This window comes from Hirundo rustica (genome assembly GCF_015227805.2).
Source record: "Hirundo rustica isolate bHirRus1 chromosome 5 unlocalized genomic scaffold, bHirRus1.pri.v3 SUPER_5_unloc_3, whole genome shotgun sequence".
NCBI classification, from domain to species: Eukaryota; Metazoa; Chordata; class Aves; order Passeriformes; family Hirundinidae; genus Hirundo; species Hirundo rustica.
Window position 1 is genome coordinate 13,506 of NW_026690177.1, and position 17,337 is coordinate 30,842.

At 59.9% G+C, this 17,337-nt stretch overlaps 1 protein-coding gene across 1 annotated transcript in view; it reads right to left on the minus strand.

Moving 5' to 3' along the window:
- Positions 1 to 972: 972 nt before the first annotated feature.
- The window catches only part of LOC120766105 (disintegrin and metalloproteinase domain-containing protein 19-like), a 23,526-nt gene continuing 7,161 nt past the window's right edge, over positions 973 to 17,337 (minus strand). The window contains exons 2-14 of the mRNA XM_058424269.1: positions 16,205 to 16,432; positions 15,345 to 15,434; positions 14,359 to 14,554; positions 12,605 to 12,713; positions 11,488 to 11,692; positions 8,835 to 8,912; positions 7,690 to 7,798; positions 6,939 to 7,089; positions 5,331 to 5,424; positions 4,452 to 4,697; positions 3,484 to 3,641; positions 3,192 to 3,209; positions 973 to 1,928 (exon numbers count right to left, since the gene is read on the minus strand). Coding sequence (XP_058280252.1) covers positions 1,877 to 1,928; positions 3,192 to 3,209; positions 3,484 to 3,641; positions 4,452 to 4,697; positions 5,331 to 5,424; positions 6,939 to 7,089; positions 7,690 to 7,798; positions 8,835 to 8,912; positions 11,488 to 11,692; positions 12,605 to 12,713; positions 14,359 to 14,554; positions 15,345 to 15,434; positions 16,205 to 16,432 — 1,734 coding nt within the window. The 3' untranslated portion in view covers positions 973 to 1,876. The remainder of the gene's footprint in view (positions 1,929 to 3,191; positions 3,210 to 3,483; positions 3,642 to 4,451; positions 4,698 to 5,330; positions 5,425 to 6,938; positions 7,090 to 7,689; positions 7,799 to 8,834; positions 8,913 to 11,487; positions 11,693 to 12,604; positions 12,714 to 14,358; positions 14,555 to 15,344; positions 15,435 to 16,204; positions 16,433 to 17,337) is intronic.

A 17,337-nucleotide genomic window follows, 5' to 3' on the forward strand; every position in this document is an offset into this window, starting at 1 on the left:
CCTCTCCAGCTCTCCTGGAGCCCCTTCAGGGACTCTGGAGGCATTCCCTGGATTTTTCCCTTCTCCAGGGGAACATTCCCAGCTCTCCCAGCCTGTCACACGTTCCACTTGACAAAAGGAAAGGTCCACAGGGACAAACTGGAAGCTCCACGAGCCAGCAGGAACACTCCGCACCTCCCGTGCCCAGCTGATGATTCCAGTGGGATCGGAAATGACGGGGCAGGGGACGGGGATCAAGGAGAGGAGCTGCGCTGGAGGAGCCGGTCCCTGGGAATCCCGGCAGTCCGGAGGAGGCTGAGCGGAGGATCCGTGGCCATCTGCTGCCATCTAGTGCCACCGGGACACCCAAGCTGTCCCCGATCCCCGCCTCCAGCCCCCGGTCCCACGCGTGTGGGTGTCCCGGGACGCACCCGCCCGGGTGGGAAAGGGAAAAAGCAGGAAACTCTCACCGCAGTGCAGCCTAGAGCCAAAAAATACGGGAATGAGGACATGGGAGGACAGGACTGTGGTTTTGTGCTGTGCACAGCTGGGCCTTAGCAAGCAGAGAAATGTGCTAAGCAAGGTAAAAGTTCAATAATGAGGCTTTGTGCTTTGCTTACAGAAGAGTATAAAAAGTTCCTGAGTAACAGGAAACAAAGCCCAAGGGTAAGGAGAGCCTGGGTTAAGGTGGCTTCACCCAGAACCTGCAGTCACCTGTTCTGTGACACTGGGGACAATGGAACACCAGAGCAGCTGCCTGAGGCTGTCCCTGAACCTGCGGGACACATCCCCAAAGGATTTTTCCCAGCTCAGCTGGGATCCAGACAGTGTAGCCGGCAGGTCACACACAGCTGGATCCCGGCTTTCCGGATCCCCGGGATCTGTTTGCTCTGGTGTGGTCAGAGCCCTGGAGATCCCCTGGCGCCTGAAGGTTCGGGGCACGGGGAGCAAGAAAAGAGCCAGAGGAGCCGGGAGACTTTTCCAAGTCTTTGTTGTTATTCCAGACCCTGATCGAGCCGCAGGTCAAGTCACAGGAAAGTGGCACAAACTGTGCAGGTCAAGAGCACCTTGGACGGAGGGTCGGGAAGCCCTTCCGAGAGTCCCTTTGTCAAACCTCACACCAGCCCTGTGAGGTAGCAAACGCCCCCGACGGGGGCCTGAGGCACGGAGAAATGCAGCGGCTCGGCCGAGGCTCCGGACCGGCCAGCGGCACGGGCAGGAGTGGTGCCGCTCTTGTTCCCGGCTCGTGGCTCCTTCCCCTCGGACCGCGGAGCCCAGGGGCAGGCAACCCTCAAAAGCACCCTGGGAAGCCTCAAACATTCCCAGACAGAAGGTTTCTCCTTCCAGGTGACCCCGGCACCGTCACCACCTTTCCTGGCGCGGCGGGACGGGAGGTCAGGGGGAGCCCGAAGCGGGCGCCACGTTCGTGGCGTCCCCCCGAGACGGCGCCCGGCCCGGGGCTGCGGCAGCGGGCTGGGGGCTCTCCGGGCCTGGAGGAGAAGGAGGAGGTAGCTGCAAGGACATCACACTGTCACCAGCATCTTCCGTCGGCGGGGATGTTCACTCCCCCCGGGTCACTCCACCCCGGCCCGCGTGCAGCGTCCAAAGGATCTACAGATGGGAGGGAAATTGGCCGGGAAGCAGTGCCAGGAGCCGTGGTGGGATCTCCCCCGTGGGAAACCCACCTCCAGCCGACCCCTGGCTCAGCCGTGGGACCAACGTCCCCTCTCCACCCCGCCACTACAGTTGGTGTGCTGAGTACAAATTCTGTCTTACAAAAATAGTCCTCTGGTATCAAAAGGGTTACTGAAACAAGAGGGACGGGGGAGCCCTGTGGCCACGGCAGTGCAAATCAGGAGAGCCAGCTCAGCAAGGGCGGGTCGGGCGTCCTGGACTGTCACTTCTTGGAGGAGAGGGAGGTGGCCTGGGCTTTGATGGCTGGGACTGGCCTGCAGAAGAGGAAAGAGAACGGAGACAACCGCTTTGAGTGCAGGCAGCAGGCATCCACCAGCTCCTCCAGCACGTTCCCCAGCTCGGGAATTCCTGCATGGACACGGCGCCGGGTCTGGCTGGCAGGAGTGGATCCCCTGGGGCTCCACGGCCCCACACCCAGAGGGTTCAGCAGAGGAGAGCAGCTGGGAGCAGGAGTGGCACTGCAGAGGACTTGGACTTGATCTCCCAACTGGAAAACCCACATCCTCCATTCCCTGGGACACAGCTGCCCCCAGCCTCCCTGGTGCCCAGAGGGATGTGTCCTGCTCATCCAGGAGCCCCTGGGAAGGACTGATCCCCATGTCCCAGCCCAGTGCCCAGAGGGATGTGTCCTGCTCATCCAGGAGCCCCTGGGAAGGGGGACTGATCCCCATTTCCCAGCCCAGTGCCCAGAGGGATGTGTCCTGCTCATCCAGGAGCCCCTGGGAAGGGGGACTGATCCCCATTTCCCAGCCCAGTGCCCAGAGGAATGTGTCCTGCTCATCCAGGAGCCCCTGGGAAGGGGGACTGATCCCCATTTCCCAGCCCAGTGCCCAGAGGAATGTGTCCTGCTCATCCAGGAGCCCCTGGGAAGGAGGACTGATCCCCATGTCCCAGCCCAGTGCCCAGAGGGATGTGTCCTGCTCATCCAGGAGCCCCTGGGAAGGGGGACTGATCCCCATTTCCCAGCCCAGTGCCCAGGGGAATGTGTCCTGCTCATCCAGGAGCCCCTGGGAAGGACTGATCCCCATTTCCCAGCCCAGTGCCTGGAGGGAACGTGTCCTGCTCATCTAGGAGCCCCTGGGAAGGACTGATCCCCATGTCCCAGCCCAGTGCCCAGAGGGACACACCCTGCTCATCCAGGAGCCCCTGGGAAGGGGGACTGATCCCCATGTCCCAGCCCAGTGCCCAGAGGGATGTGTCCTGTTCATCCAGGAGCCCCTTGGGAAGGAGGACTGATCCCCATGTCCCAGCCCAGTGCCCAGGGGAATGTGTCCTGCTCATCCAGGAGCCCCTTGGGAAGGACTGATCCCCATGTCCCAGCCCAGTGCCCAGAGGGATGTGTCCTGCTCATCCAGGAGCCCCTTAGTAAGGAGGACTGATCCCCATTTCCCAGCCCAGTGCCCAGGGGAACGTGTCCTGCTCATCCAGGAGCCCCTGGGAAGGACTGATCCCCATTTCCCAGCCCAGTGCTCACCCCAAGGCCACCCCCCAGGGGTCTGTAAGTGTTCTCCACTCACCTTTGAGGTGGCATCGGTCTGCAGGGAGGAAAGGGGAGAGAGCATCAGCACCATCCCTTCCCTCCCTCATCCCCAGCAGCTCCCTCCATGCCCTGGGGCCCTTCCCGGGGGTGGCATCTCCCCCATCCCGGCCCCTTTCCCCGCCCAGCCGGGTCACGGTGCGCCAGCCTGGGGGCGTCACCCCAGGTGGAGCCGTGGCTGTGGCCCTTTGGGATGTCCCTCCCAGGGGAGCCCCCCGCGCCTCCACTGGCTGCAGCCCAGCTCTGGGGTCACCAGCCGCCCCCACACTCACTTGAACGGCCTGGCGGGGTGGCTGGAGCCAGCGGACACCCTGAAGTTGGTAGGAGGGACCATGACCAGCAGGGTCTGTCCGTGTGCAGGGGGCAGCTCCTTGGCCAGGAGGGGAGTCCCCGGCAGCGGCCGGCGCGGGGCTTGGTGCTTTGGGACCACCTGGGATCACGGGGGGCACAGGGAGAGACAAAACCCTTAGAGGAACGTCCGGGGAGCTCCCACACAGCTCCCTCCCGCTGCAGAGCGGAGATGCTTCAAAGCACGGAACAACGCCCACAAAACCCGTAAAACATCCTCAGGTCTAATGGGCTTCCTGCCATGTTAGAACAGGTCCAGCCCTCCACCCAGGGGTGCTGTGACAGCTCCTTAGCAGAGCTCAGCCCAAAGCTAGCCCAAAGAAAGACCAAAGACAGCCCAAAGCCAGCCCAAAGCCAGCCCAAATCCAGCCCAAAGCCAGCCCAAAGCCAGCCCAAAGCCAGCCCAAAGCCAGCCCCAAACCAGCCCAAATCCAGCCCAAAGCCAGCCCCAAACCAGCCCAAATCCAGCCCAAAGCCAGCCCAAAGCCAGCCCAAATCCAGCCCAAATCCAGCCCAAAACCAGCCCAAATCCAGCCCAAATCCAGCCCAAAGCCAGCCCAAAGCCAGCCCAAAACCAGCCCAAAGAAAGACCAAAGACAGCCCAAAGCCAGCCCAAATCCAGCCCAAATCCAGCCCAAAGCCAGCCCAAAGCCAGCCCAAATCCAGCCCAAAACCAGTCCAAAGCCAGCCCAAATCCAGCCCAAATCCAGCCCAAATCCAGCCCAAATCCAGCCCAAATCCAGCCCAAAACCAGTCCAAAGCCAGCCCAAATCCAGCCCAAAGCCAGCCCAAAGCCAGCTCAAAGCCAGCCCAAAACCAGCCCCAAACCAGCCCAAAGCCAGCCCAAAGCCAGCCCCAAGGACGGGCAGCAGAGCCGGGCGGTGCCGCTCACCTGCGGGGTCCTCACGGGGCTGCAGGGGAGAGGTTTCTTCGGAGGTGGGAGCTTGGCCTGGGAGGCGCCGGCTTTGGGGGGGAGCAGGGGGGATTTGCTGGCTGGGGGAGGGGGCCTGGCGGGTTTGGGGTCTCTGGGGCGGGGGGGGATGGAATGGGGAGCCGGGCGAAGGGGGTGGACGACGTTGATGGGCTGAGAGCCGGGCTGGGCAGTGCCGGATTTGGGGAGGAACGCGGTCCGTGCGCCCTGATGGAGGAGAAAGGAGAATGGGGTTGAGTTTTCAGTGAGTTATCACTGACCTGAGTGAGCTATCAGTGACCTGAGTTATCACTGACCTCAGTGTGTTATCACTGACCTCAATGAGTTATCAGTGACCTGAGTTATCACTGACCTCAGTGAGGTATCACTGACCTGAGCTATCAGTGACCTGAGTTATCACTGACCTCAGTGAGGTATCACTGACCTGAGCTATCACTGACCTGAGTTATCACTGACCTGAGTTATCACTGACCTCAGTGAGTTATCACTGACCTCTGTGAGTTATCACTGACCTGAGTTATCACTGACCTGAGTTATCACTGACCTCTGTGAGTTATCACTGACCTGAGTGAGTTATCACTGACCTCAGTGAGGTATCACTGACCTGAGCTATCACTGACCTGAGTTATCACTGATCTGAGTTATCACTGACCTGAGTGAGTTATCACTGACCTGAGTGAGTTATCACTGACCTGAGTGAGTTATCACTGACCTCTGTGAGTTATCACTGACCTGAGTTATCACTGACCTCTGTGAGTTATCACTGACCTGAGTTATCACTGACCTCTCTGAGTTATCACTGACATGAGTTATCACTGACCTCAGTGAGTTATCACTGACCTGTGAGGGGTGGCTGGAGGCTGAAATGTTCCTCAGGGTGAAAGCAGCTTTGGGATGGGCGCTGCTCGACTTCCGACCGATGGATTTGTTCCTGCTGGGGGTTAGGGACACGGCACAGTGAAACAACCAGGGAGCACCAGCAGCCTGGAAACGCTGCCCATCAGCTCCCGTCCCAATTAACACCTCATTAACAGCCAGCCCTCACTGCTGGGGAACAGGGATGGTCAGTGTGTGATGGTCAGTGTGTGATGGTCAGGGATGGTCAGTGTGTGATGGACAGCAGGGATGGTCAGTGTGTGATGGACAGGGATGGTCAGTGTGTGATGGTCAGTGTGTGAGGGGCAGGGATGGTCAGTGTGTGATGGTCAGTGTGTGATGGACAGGGATGGTCAGTGTGTGATGGTCAGTGTGTGATGGTCAGTGTGTGATGGTCAGGGATGGTCAGTGTGTGATGGTCAGTGTGTGATGGATAGCAGGGATGGTCAGTGTGTGATGGTCAGGGATGGTCAGTGTGTGATGGTCAGCGTGTGATGGATAGCAGGGATGGTCAGTGTGTGATGGTCAGTGTGTGATGGTCAGGGATGGTCAGTGTGTGAGGGGCAGCAGGGATGATCAGTCTATGGGGTAGGGATGGTCAGGGATGGTCAGTGTGTGATAGTCAGTGTGTGATGGATAGCAGGGATGGTCAGTGTGTGATGGTCAGGGATGGTCAGTGTGTGATGGTCAGTGTGTGATGGTCAGTGTGTGATGGTCAGGGATGGTCAGTGTGTGATGGTCAGTGTGTGATGGATAGCAGGGATGGTCAGTGTGTGATGGTCAGTGTGTGATGGTCAGGGATGGTCAGTGTGTGATGGTCAGTGTGTGATGGATAGCAGGGATGGTCAGTGTGTGATGGACAGGGAAGGTCAGTGTGTGATGGTCAGTGTGTGAGGGGCAGGGATGGTCAGTGTGTGATGGTCAGGGATGGTCAGTGTGTGATGGTCAGTGTGTGAGGGGCAGGGATGGTCAGTGTGTGATGGTCAGTGTGTGATGGATAGCAGGGATGGTCAGTGTGTGATGGTCAGTGTGTGATGGTCAGTGTGTGATGGACAGGGATGGTCAGTGTGTGATGGTCAGGGATGGTCAGTGTGTGATGGTCAGTGTGTGATGGTCAGTGTGTGATGGTCAGGGATGGTCAGCGTGTGATGGAGAGCAGGGATGGTCAGTGTGTCATGGTCAGTGTGTGATGGTCAGTGTGTGAGGGGCAGGGATGGTCAGTGTGTGATGGTCAGGGATAGTCAGTGTGTGATGGTCAGTGTGTGATGGTCAGTGTGTGATGGTCAGTGTGTGATGGTCAGTCTGTGATGGCCATTCGGTGAGGGGCAGCCCACAAGGAATGACATTTCTCCTCGGTGCCAGGCCACCTTTCGGGCTCCCTGGGCCTGTCCTGTCCCTTGGTGCCCAGGCTCAGGGAATTGCTGGGAGCCCTGGGTGCCCCAGGACAGAGCGGGTCACTCTCCGGAGCGGGTCCCGCAGCAGGACGGGCTCCGTGCACCGCCCCGTGCCCCCGGCAGGCCGGGTGAGCGCTGCAGGCCTTGGGGCGGGGAGGGTTTGGGGCGCCCCACACACCTGCAGCGCTCCTGGCTCCTGTGCCTCGTCTCCCTGATCCACCTGCTGAGCAGAGAGTTCTCCTGCCGGTACCAGTAGTAGATGCTGAGCGTCAGGGCGGGCAGGAGGAAGAGGAAGATGACGAGGACGGCGATCAGGATGGACTCGTGGTCTGGCAGGGGAAGCGCAGGGGTGAGCGAGGGGCCGGAGCAGCCGCCGGCCTCGCTCGGTGGAAGTGGTGACGCCATCTGCCCACTGCTGCCCACCCGAGCTGGGGACATCCCCGCTGGTCACACCCCAGGGAGAGGGCAGTGGGTGACCACTGACCATCCAGAGCCATGGGGCTGTCCGGCCGAGCTGGGGACATCCCTGCTGGTCACACCCCGGGGAGAGGGCAGTGGGTGACCACTGACCATCCAGAGCCATGGGGCTGTCCGGCCGAGCTGGGGACATCCCTGCTGGTCACACCCCGGGGAGAGGGCAGTGGGTGACCACTGACCATCCAGAGCCGTGGGGCTGTCCGGCCGAGCTGGGGACATCCCTGTTGGTCACACCCCGGGGAGGGAACTGCCCTCAGTGGCCTCTGATGGCAGTGGGTGACCACTGACCATCCAGAGCCGTGGGGCTGCCCACCCGAGCTGGGGACATCCCCGCTGGTCACACTCTGGGGAGAGGGCAGTGGGTGACCACTGACCATCCAGAGCCGTGGGGCTGCCCGGCCGGGCCCCACCCAGCCCCTCTGGGAGCACCCTGGGGCCGAGCTGAGACTCACTGTGGCTCTGCACGGGGCCGCTGTCCACGCTGCCACCCAGCCCCGGCTTCTCGCAGAACGGGGGGGCCCAGCCGGGGTCACAGTGACAGTTCTTGTTGCTGTTGCAGACCTGGGGACAGAGGAGAGCCTTGGACACGGCCAGGGAAGTGTGGGAACGATGGCAGGGCAGGAATGAACGGATGGAGACAGAGGTCTGCGCTGAAGGAGCTTCACCCCAACAATGCTCCCCCTTGGACATCACAGAATCCTGGAATGGGTTGGGTTGGAAGAGACCCCAAAGCTCCTCCAGTGCCACCCCTGCCATGGCAGGGACACCTCCCTCTGTCCCAGGATGCTCCAATCCCAATGTCCAGCCTGGCCTGGGACACTGCCAGGCTGCTCTGGGCACCCTGTGCCTGGGAGCAATTCCTGCCCCATATCCCATCTACATCTCTTCTTTCTGTCTGAAGCCATTCCCCCTGCTCCTGTCATTACCTGCCCCTGTAAAAAGTCACTCTCCCTCTTTTTTAGATTCCCTTTTTAGCGCTGGAAGGTTCCAGAAGGTCTCCCCGGAACCCTCTCTACTCCAGGCTGAGCAGCTCCAGCTCTGAGAGCCTAAACCGCGCTGGGCAGCGCAGAAGGGCAGATGTGGATGTTTTACCTGTCACAGAAGGGTGAACAGATGTTTTATGTGTCACATCCCTTCGGCAACCAGCAGGAATTCCCACGGCAGTTTCTGTTTGCCATCTGACAAAGCCCTGCCCTCCACAGAGCTCCATCCTCTGTAACCTTTCAGCCCTGGAGGACAGTGTCTCCTCCCATCCCCGGAACCATTTCCCTGCACTTCTGCCGTCCCAGTTCTCTTTCCAGCTCTTGTTTTGCTCTCAGGGGGACCAGGCACCTGCTCTGAGCTCCAAAGGCTCTCCAGCTCAAATCAGGCCCGGATCCAAGCTTTGCAGGTGGTGATTGCACCACGAACGATCTCCTTCCTCTCACTTGGACACGGGTGCGCGCAGGTCCCAGCCCAGCCCCACCCGGAGCTGCGGCACGGGAGGGGTCTGGACGGCAGAAACCCGCTGGCTCACGGGGCCCATCCCTTGGTCTGGCCCAAACCCCTGTCCCCGATCCCAGGAACTCCCTGCGGGTGCCAGCAGCGCTGCGCTCACCCCGTGGCCGTGGCAGCGGGACACGCACTTCTCCAGCTCGAACAGGGACGCGTTCTGGCACCGGCGGTCCTTGCACACCTGCGGGGGACACGAGGGGCTCGGGTCAGAGGAGGACCCAGGGGAGGGGAGTGGCGGCGCTGCTGGGGGTTCTCCGAAGGGTTCGAGGGTTGGAAAATGCAGGGTGGTGAAATCGCGTTGTTCCAGCCAAGGGATTTCACCCCCGTTCCCTATCCAGGGCGGCTCAGCAGAGCCCAGCCCCTCCACACACAGCCCACCTGCCAGCTCCTGGAGAAACCATTTCCCATCTGGCCCTAAAACCCAGGCGCTGGCCAAAACAAACAACGCTGGATTTCGAAACGGGCCAGATTTCCTCATGAAAATGTCAGTGTTAAAATGCCAGACGGGGAGGGCTGTGTGTCCACAGCCAGCCCTCTCTGGAACACATCCCTCCTGCCGTGTCCCCCGGCAGCCTCTGCCCTCTCTCAGCTCAGCTGAGCCCCTCTAAAGTGCTTGGAGCACAGACCAATGCCCTGTTAGCCCCGGATTTGTCACACGCATTTGATTCCTGGCAGAGATTTCCTCTTTCCTCTGGGAAACAGTCTCTTCACAGGAGGAGGCCTCATCCATCAAATCCTGGGGCAATTCCCGCTGGGGTCGCTCCGCTCGGAGCTGATTTGGCGAAGAAGCTTAGAGGGCAGAGAGAACAATTTGGTGGCCTAAACACGACTGAGCGATGCCCACAAATGCGGCAGGTGAGAAGGATCTGGTGGCGTACAAACGCCTGGTGGCCGCGGTCGAGGTGTCACCGAGGCTGTGGACGGAACCACAGCCCAGGGCCCGGCTGTGACCCTGGGAAGGGACATGAGCACCCTGGAGCGGGGTCAGCGCCCAGAGACGCTGTCTTGGGCTGCAGTGTGTGACCAAAAGTGTGTATTCCATTCCCATCTGCCGGAACCTGCCGGGGAGGTGTTTGCTTTATCTCTTCCATGACCCTCTCCTCATAACTCCAGGGCGAGGGGGCGGGCACCTTCTGTTAATGGGCAGCTGTTAAACCAGGTGTGTCACTGTTTTTATCCCTTCCAGGACCCGTCCCTCATAACTCTGGGGTTTATCTCCTGTTAATCCAGGTGTGTCACTGCTCTTTATCCCTTCCAGGACCCGTCCCTCACAACTCTGGGGTTTATCCTCTGTTAAACCAGGTGTGTCACTGTTCTTTATCCCTTCCAGGACCCGTCCCTCACAACTCTGGGGTTTATCTCCTGTTAAACCAGGTGTGTCACTGTTTTTATCCCTTCCAGGACCCGTCCCTCATGACTCTGGGGTTTATCTCCTGTTAAACCAGGTGTGTCACTGTTTTTATCCCTTCCAGGACCTGTCCCTCATGACTCTGGGGTTTATCCTCTGTTAAACCAGGTGTGTCACTGTTTTTATCCCTTCCAGGACCCGTCCCTCACGACTCTGGGGTTTATCTCCTGTTAAACCAGGTGTGTCACCATTCTTTATCCCTTCCAGGACCCGTCCCTCACAACTCTGGGGTTTATCTCCTGTTAAACCAGGTGTGTCACTGTTTTTATCCCTTCCAGGACTCATCCCTCATGACTCTGGGGTTTATCTCCCGTTAAACCAGGTGTGTCACTGTTTTTATCCCTTCCAGGACCTGTCCCTCATGACTCTGGGGTTTATCTCCCATTAAACCGGGTGTGTCACTGTTCTTTATCCCTTCCAGGACCCGTCCCTCATGACTCTGGGGTTTATCTCCTGTTAAACCAGGTGTGTCACTGTTTTTATCCCTTCCAGGACCCGTCCCTCACGACTCTGGGGTTTATCTCCTGTTAAACCAGGTGTGTCACTATTTTTATCCCTTCCAGGACCCGTCCCTCATGACTCTGGGGTTTATCTCCTGTTAAACCAGGTGTGTCACTGTACTTTATCCCTTCCAGGACCTGTCCCTCATGACTCTGGGGTTTATCTCCTGTTAAACCAGGTGTGTCACTGTTTTTATCCCTTCCAGGACCTGTCCCTCATGACTCTGGGGTTTATCTCCTGTTAAACCAGGTGTGTCACTGTTTTTATCCCTTCCCTCCTCCCCGCAGGGATCTCTGCTGTTCAGGGGCCCTCCAGGCTCACTGCAGGCCTGAGACAATTCCATCAGCCCAGGGGAGGAGCCCGGCATTCCCAGCCGGATCAAACCCGGGACAGGGAACAGCAGCACAGCCCGTGTGCGCTGGATCGCCAGAGGAACCCCGGAGCACCTCAGCACCACGGAACCTTCTGCAGGATCCTCTCTGCTCCACCAGAGCCACACCCGGCACTGCAGGAGGATTGATCTGGGCTGTGTCCAGCTCCCAGACCAACAGGGGGTCAGGTCGTGTTCTGACTCTGTCAGGGTTTCTACGATTTTTTTTGTTGTTGTTCGCTTGTTTTTTAATATAATGCATTTGCATTTTAATATTCCCAGTAAAGACCTGTTACTCCTACTCCCATATCTCTGCCTGAAATCCCCCTCAACTGCAAAATCACAATAAATCAGAGGGAGGGGGTTCACATTCCCCATTCCAAGGGCAGCCCCAGCTTTCCCTGGCAGACACCTGTCGTTCCAAACCAAGACAGACGGTGACCTGCGGGAGAGCCCACCCCAGGACGGGGCACTCACCATGCCATCTCCACATTTGGTGCCCGTCAGCACCAGCCCGGGGTCGGACAGATCCTCCTGGTCGTCCTTGGCGCTGTAGACGAAGGTGCCCCGGCACTTGACCTCGCGGCCCTTGAAGCGGATGGTGGTGTCGATGGACACCGTGTTGGTGCCCTGCGGCTTCTTGGCGGAGCTCTGGCACTGGATCTTCCCACACATGGCATCCCTGCAGCGGGCACAGCCGAGGGCAGCTGGGGCACGGGGCAGCGGCCCCAAGCGCTCCCAGCCCCGGGATCGTTCCCGCTGGATTTACGGCCGCGCCGGAGAGGCTCGGCAGGTGAAGCCGTGGACAGCACGGAAATGATGGAGGGAAACTGTTACCCTGGTGTTTCTGAGTTTTTAAAGCCTTTGGAAATGGAGTCAGATCTTTTAGTTACTGTAGAATATTAGAGCAGTTTTCTACCTTTTCCCACAAATGTAACATAAACAAATCCTTTGTTTTTCATTCTCTGTCCTTTGTTTGCATATTTCTAACCTGAAAACAATTGTAACTGACAATTGGTCTGGCCACTGAGGCTGAGGGGTGTTTAACCCCAAAAAGCCAATCTTCTGCTAGACCCACAAATGGATAAAAAATAAGAAATAAAGAAAGGGCTCTCTTCTCTCCGCTCTCTCGGCTGTGAGCTGGATCGGAAGGAACTCTGCCTTGCGAAAATCTCTTGTCTGCGCGTGACTGCTTTGTGTGTCTCGGTGACAGGAATCAGCCATGGGGACGGGGAGGCTCTGACCCCCCGGAATCTCTGGGAACACCGCGGAGCACGCTCCCTGGAGAGCATCTCCAGCTGGCACTGGCTCTGATTTCCCATCGGGCTGGGCTGGGAGGTGCTCGTGGTGGGACAGCAGCGTCACAGCATCGCTTAGGCTGGAAAAGACCCGGAGATCACCGGGTCCAACCTCCCAGCAGCGACGGGGACAGAGCCCAAGAAGGGCCTGGAGGCTCCCTCGGGTCCCAAGCAGGGCTGCCCCAAGGGCCGACGCCTGGAGGCTGAGGTAGGGCCCCAGTCCCTCGGCAGGGGTGTCAGGGGCAGGGGGTGCAGGAGGGGGACACGGGGCGCCCCGGGGCCGGCACCGCACCCACCTCTTGTCACACTTGACGTAGCGGCCGTGGCTGTCCTTGCCGCAGTTGCCGTAGGTGTTCCCTGCCATGTTCACGTCCTGGAAACAGGCGTCGGGCGCTGGCCACGCTCCTGCGCACAGCGGAAAGGTCCTGGGAACGCAGGCAGGGATCCCGGCAGCAGGAGCAGCAGCTGGGCGCTCATGGAGAACGCACCGCGGAAAGCTCTCCCGGGAGCTGCCGCCGTGGCTGCCGGGCCAGGACACGAGGGATGAAATTCCCTTTTTCTGGAGTCTTGTGGAGGATTTTGGTCATGGAATGGGTTGGGTTGGAAGGGACCTTAAAGCCCATGCTGTGCCCCCCCAGCCCTGGGCAGGGACACCTCCCACTGTCCCAGGCTGCTTCCAGCCCCAGTGTCCAACCCGGCCTTGGGCACTGCCAGGGATCCAGGGGCAGCCACGGCAAATCTGGGCACCCTGTGCCAGGGCCTGCATCCACACCCCCAGCCCCAAGGGCAGAGGCCACGGGAACCCAACAGGGATCCAGCTCTGACACCCCGAAGGATCACAGGGATCCAGCAGTGACACCCCGAAGGATCACAGGGATCCAGCTCTGACACCCAAGGGATCACAGGGATCCAGCTCTGACACCCAAGGGATCACAGGGATTCAGCACACAAAAGGATCACATGGATCCAGCTCTGACACCCCAGGGGCTCACAGGGTCCCAGCTCTGACACCCCAAAGGATCACCAGGCCCCAGCTCTGACACCCCAGTTCTCACAGGGCCCCAGCACTGATACCCCAAGGGCTCACAGGGTCCCAGCTCTGACACCCCAATTCTCACAGGGATCCAGCTCTGACACCCCAATTCTCACCAGGCCCCAGCTCTGACACCCCAATTCTCACAGGGTCCCAACTCTGACACCCCAGTTCTCACTGGGCCCCAGCTCGGACACCCCAATTCTCACCAGGTCCCAACTCTGACACCCCAGTTCTCACCGGGCCCCAGCTCTGACACCCCAGTTCTCACCGGGCCCCAGCTCTGACACCCCAATTCTCACTGGGCCCCAGCTCTGACACCCCAGGGGCTCACAGGGTCCCAGCTCTGACACCCCAATTCTCACCAAGCCCCAGCTCTGACACCCCAGTTCTCACCAAGCCCCAGCTCTGACACCCCAATTCTTGCCAGGCCCCAGCTCTGACACCCCAATTCTCGCCAGGCCCCAGCTCTGACACCCCAATTCTCACCGGGCCCCAGCTCTGACACCCCAGTTCTCACCGGGCCCCAGCTCTGACACCCCAATTCTCACCGGGCCCCAGCTCTGACACCCCAGTTCTCACCGGGCCCCAGCTCTGACACCCCAGTTCTCACCGGGCCCCAGCTCTGACACCCCAATTCTCACCGGGCCCCAGCTCTGACACCCCAATTCTCACCGGGCCCCAGCTCTGACACCCCAATTCTCACTGGGCCCCAGCTCTGACACCCCAGTTCTCGCCGGGCCCCAGCTCTGACACCCCAATTCTCACCGGGCCCCAGCTCTGACACCCCAGTTCTCACAGGGTCCCAGCTCTGACACCCCAGTTCTCACCGGGCCCCAGCTCTGACACCCCAATTCTCACAGGGTCCCAGCTCTGACACCCCAATTCTCACCGGGCCCCAGCTCTGACACCCCAATTCTCACCGGGCCCCAGCTCTGACACCCCAGTTCTCGCCGGGCCCCAGCTCTGACAGCCCAGGGGCTCCTCAGCCGAGGCTGGCCCGGCGGGGGCACTGACCTGGCCCCCAGAGCTGCACGCACTGCTGCTGGTGCGTCATGCACATGCCGTTGTTGCAGTAGGCCTCCCCGCGGGCGCAGGACGAGCCGTCCAGCAGGTACACGTTGGCCGGGCAGTACGGCGACGCTCCGGTGCAGTATTCCGGCAGGTCGCAGGATCCCGCGGCTTCCCGGCACATCGTCCCCGCCGCCTTCAGCTGCGGGGGACAGGGGACGTCGGCGCAGAGCCGGGGGCACGCGGGGGCCTGGCCCTCCTGGCTGGGAACATCTCACAGGTCCCCTGTGACACTGCTGGGGGCTGCCAGGGGACAGGGACGCGTCCCTCAGCTGGACCCCCGCCACAAAGCTGCCAGAGGGAACCCTCCTGGAGAGGAGTTTGGAAAAGGGCCTGGAGGGACAGGACACAGGGAATGGCTTCCCACTGCCAGAGGGCAGGGATGGATGGGAGATTGGGATTCAGGAATTGATCCCTGGCAGGGTGGGCAGGCCCTGGCACAGGGTGCCCGGAGCAGCTGTGGATCCCTGGCAGTGTCCCAGGCCAGGCTGTGGATCCCCTGGATCCCTGGCAGTGTCCCAGGCCAGGCTGTGGATCCCCTGGATCCCTGGCAGTGCCCCAAGCCAGGCTGTGGATCCCCTGGATCCCTGGCAGTGTCCCAGGCCAGGCTGTGGATCCCCTGGATCCCTGGAGGTGCCCCAGGCCAGGCTGTGGATCCCCTGGATCCCTGGCAGTGTCCCAGGTGAGGTTGGACAGGGCTTGGAGCAGCCTGGGATGATGGAAGGCGTCCCCGCCACGGCGGGGGTGACACTGGGTGGGCTTTGGGGTCCCTTCCCACCCAGCCCATTCCAGGGTTCTCCTGCAGACACAAGGTTATGCACGGACCCTGCTCATCGGGCACAGGGACAAGCAGCACAGGAATCCCATGGGAATGGCAGGGCCGGGTCTCCACCTCATCCCATGGGCACCAGGTGGGCAGGGTGGGGTCCCACCTTGCAGCTGTGGCAGCAGTCGCCGTGGGCACACTGGGCCCCCTCCTTGAGCGTGCAGTTGTGAGCGTTGCAGCAGGGGTTGGTGCATTCCTGCGTGGAGAGGACAGCTCCATGGGAGAGGGTTCCATCCCTTCCCCAGCGCTGCCCCCAGCCCCTTCTCCACCCGTCACAGCATTGCCCTTCTCTTCCTGCAAGTGGGGAAGCTGAGGCACGGAGGGCATGGCGAAGAACTCAAGGGAAAAGTCAAGAAGGAGTTCAGGACTGGGATAAATGGATTCAGGAAGGGATGACTGGGAAAAGCCCTTGGGATGGAATCCCTGTGGTGACAGCAAACCCTTCCCTTGGAAATGCCCTTGGAAATGCAGGAATTCCCTCAGCTGAGGTGGGCTGCAAGAGGGGTCACTCTGTACCCCACAGGATCACTCTGTACCCCATTCCTACAGGGTCACTGTACCCCATCCCCACAGGGTCACTGTACCTCCATCCCCACAGGGTCACTGTACCCCATCCCTATGGGGTCACTCTGTACCTCCATCCCCACAGGGTCACTCTGTACCCCATCCCCACAGGGTCACTCTGTACCCCATCCCCACAGGGTCACTCTGTACCTCCATCCCCACAGGGTCACTCTGTACCTCCATCCCCACAGGGTCACTGTACCTCCATCCCCACAGGGTCACTGTTCCTCCATCCCCACAGGGTCACTCTGTACCTCCATCCCTATGGGGTCACTCTGTACCTCCATCCCTATGGGGTCACTCTGTACCTCCATCCCCAGCAGGTCCCCCCAGTTCCCACAGCAGTTCCCCCCAGTTCCCCCAGCAGAACCCCCCCTGCAGCCCCAGCAGGACCCCCCGTACCTCCACCTCCCCGCAGTCACAGTCCTCTCCCTCCTCCCGGAAGCCGTTCCCACATTTCCGCGCCACCACCAGGTCCTTGGTGTCGGGCAGGTTGAAGAGGCACATGCCCCCTCCCTTCTGGAAGTAGCTCTCCAGCTGCCTCTTGCTGCAGGAGCTGAACACGCGAGGGAAGGGGTGGCTGTGGGGAGAGCGGGAGCAGGGCCAGGAGAAGTGAGAGGTCTGTGAGAGCTGGGATTTCGGACACGGACAGACTGGCACAAACCCTCCCAAGAGCAGGTTCCCCGTTGTTCAGTGAGCCCGGGAACAGCTCCCAGCCCAGCTGGCACAGCCAGACCGACAGCCAGGGGACAGTTCTGAACCCCAAATGCTCAGGGATGGGACGGGGACAGGCATCCCTGGAACGTCACCCCTGGACCACCAAGGCCGCCTGCACGGAGCCTGCTGGGACTGGAACCCCCCGGAGCGAGCCCCAGGCCGAATGCCAGCCCAGCAGCGCTGCAGGTGTCACCTCTGCCCGGGGACACCCACAGGGCGCAGCCCCACACCTGCAGGGCCCCCTGCTCCAACGAAACCCAACCCAAACCAACCCAAACCAACCCAGACCCAACCCAACCCCCTTCCTGTTATCACTGAACCACGGCAGAAAACACCCACCCGGGCTCCTGAAACACCCCGCAGCTGGGACGGGTGAAAATCACTTAGAAATAAAGAAGTATGGGAAAGAAAGACCCAAAAGGACCCAGAGAACAGAAAAAATAAAACAATCAAAGCCTACAATGTGTGAGGAGCTGAGGAACAGGAGAAACACTCATTTTCTACAGAACCGCTGAGCAAGATTCTTATCAAATTTCACCGTTTGTGGGGATTTCAGTGGTTTATGAAGGGGAAGGAAGACGAATTTCTTCCTTCTTAGAAACTGTTTCATTTCCTCTTAAGGCTAAAAAATATTTTCATATCAGGACATCTCCTTCTCGAGATGACTCAGACGACATTTTATAAAAGTGGGTTTGAAATCTCTTGATCTGGAGGGAAATGTGTGAGCGCCTGCAGCGCTCAGCCTGCGACCTGTGAGGCTGAGCAAGCCACTGCGGCCTAAATGTATTTATATATAGCTATATACATGGCTGTGCAAA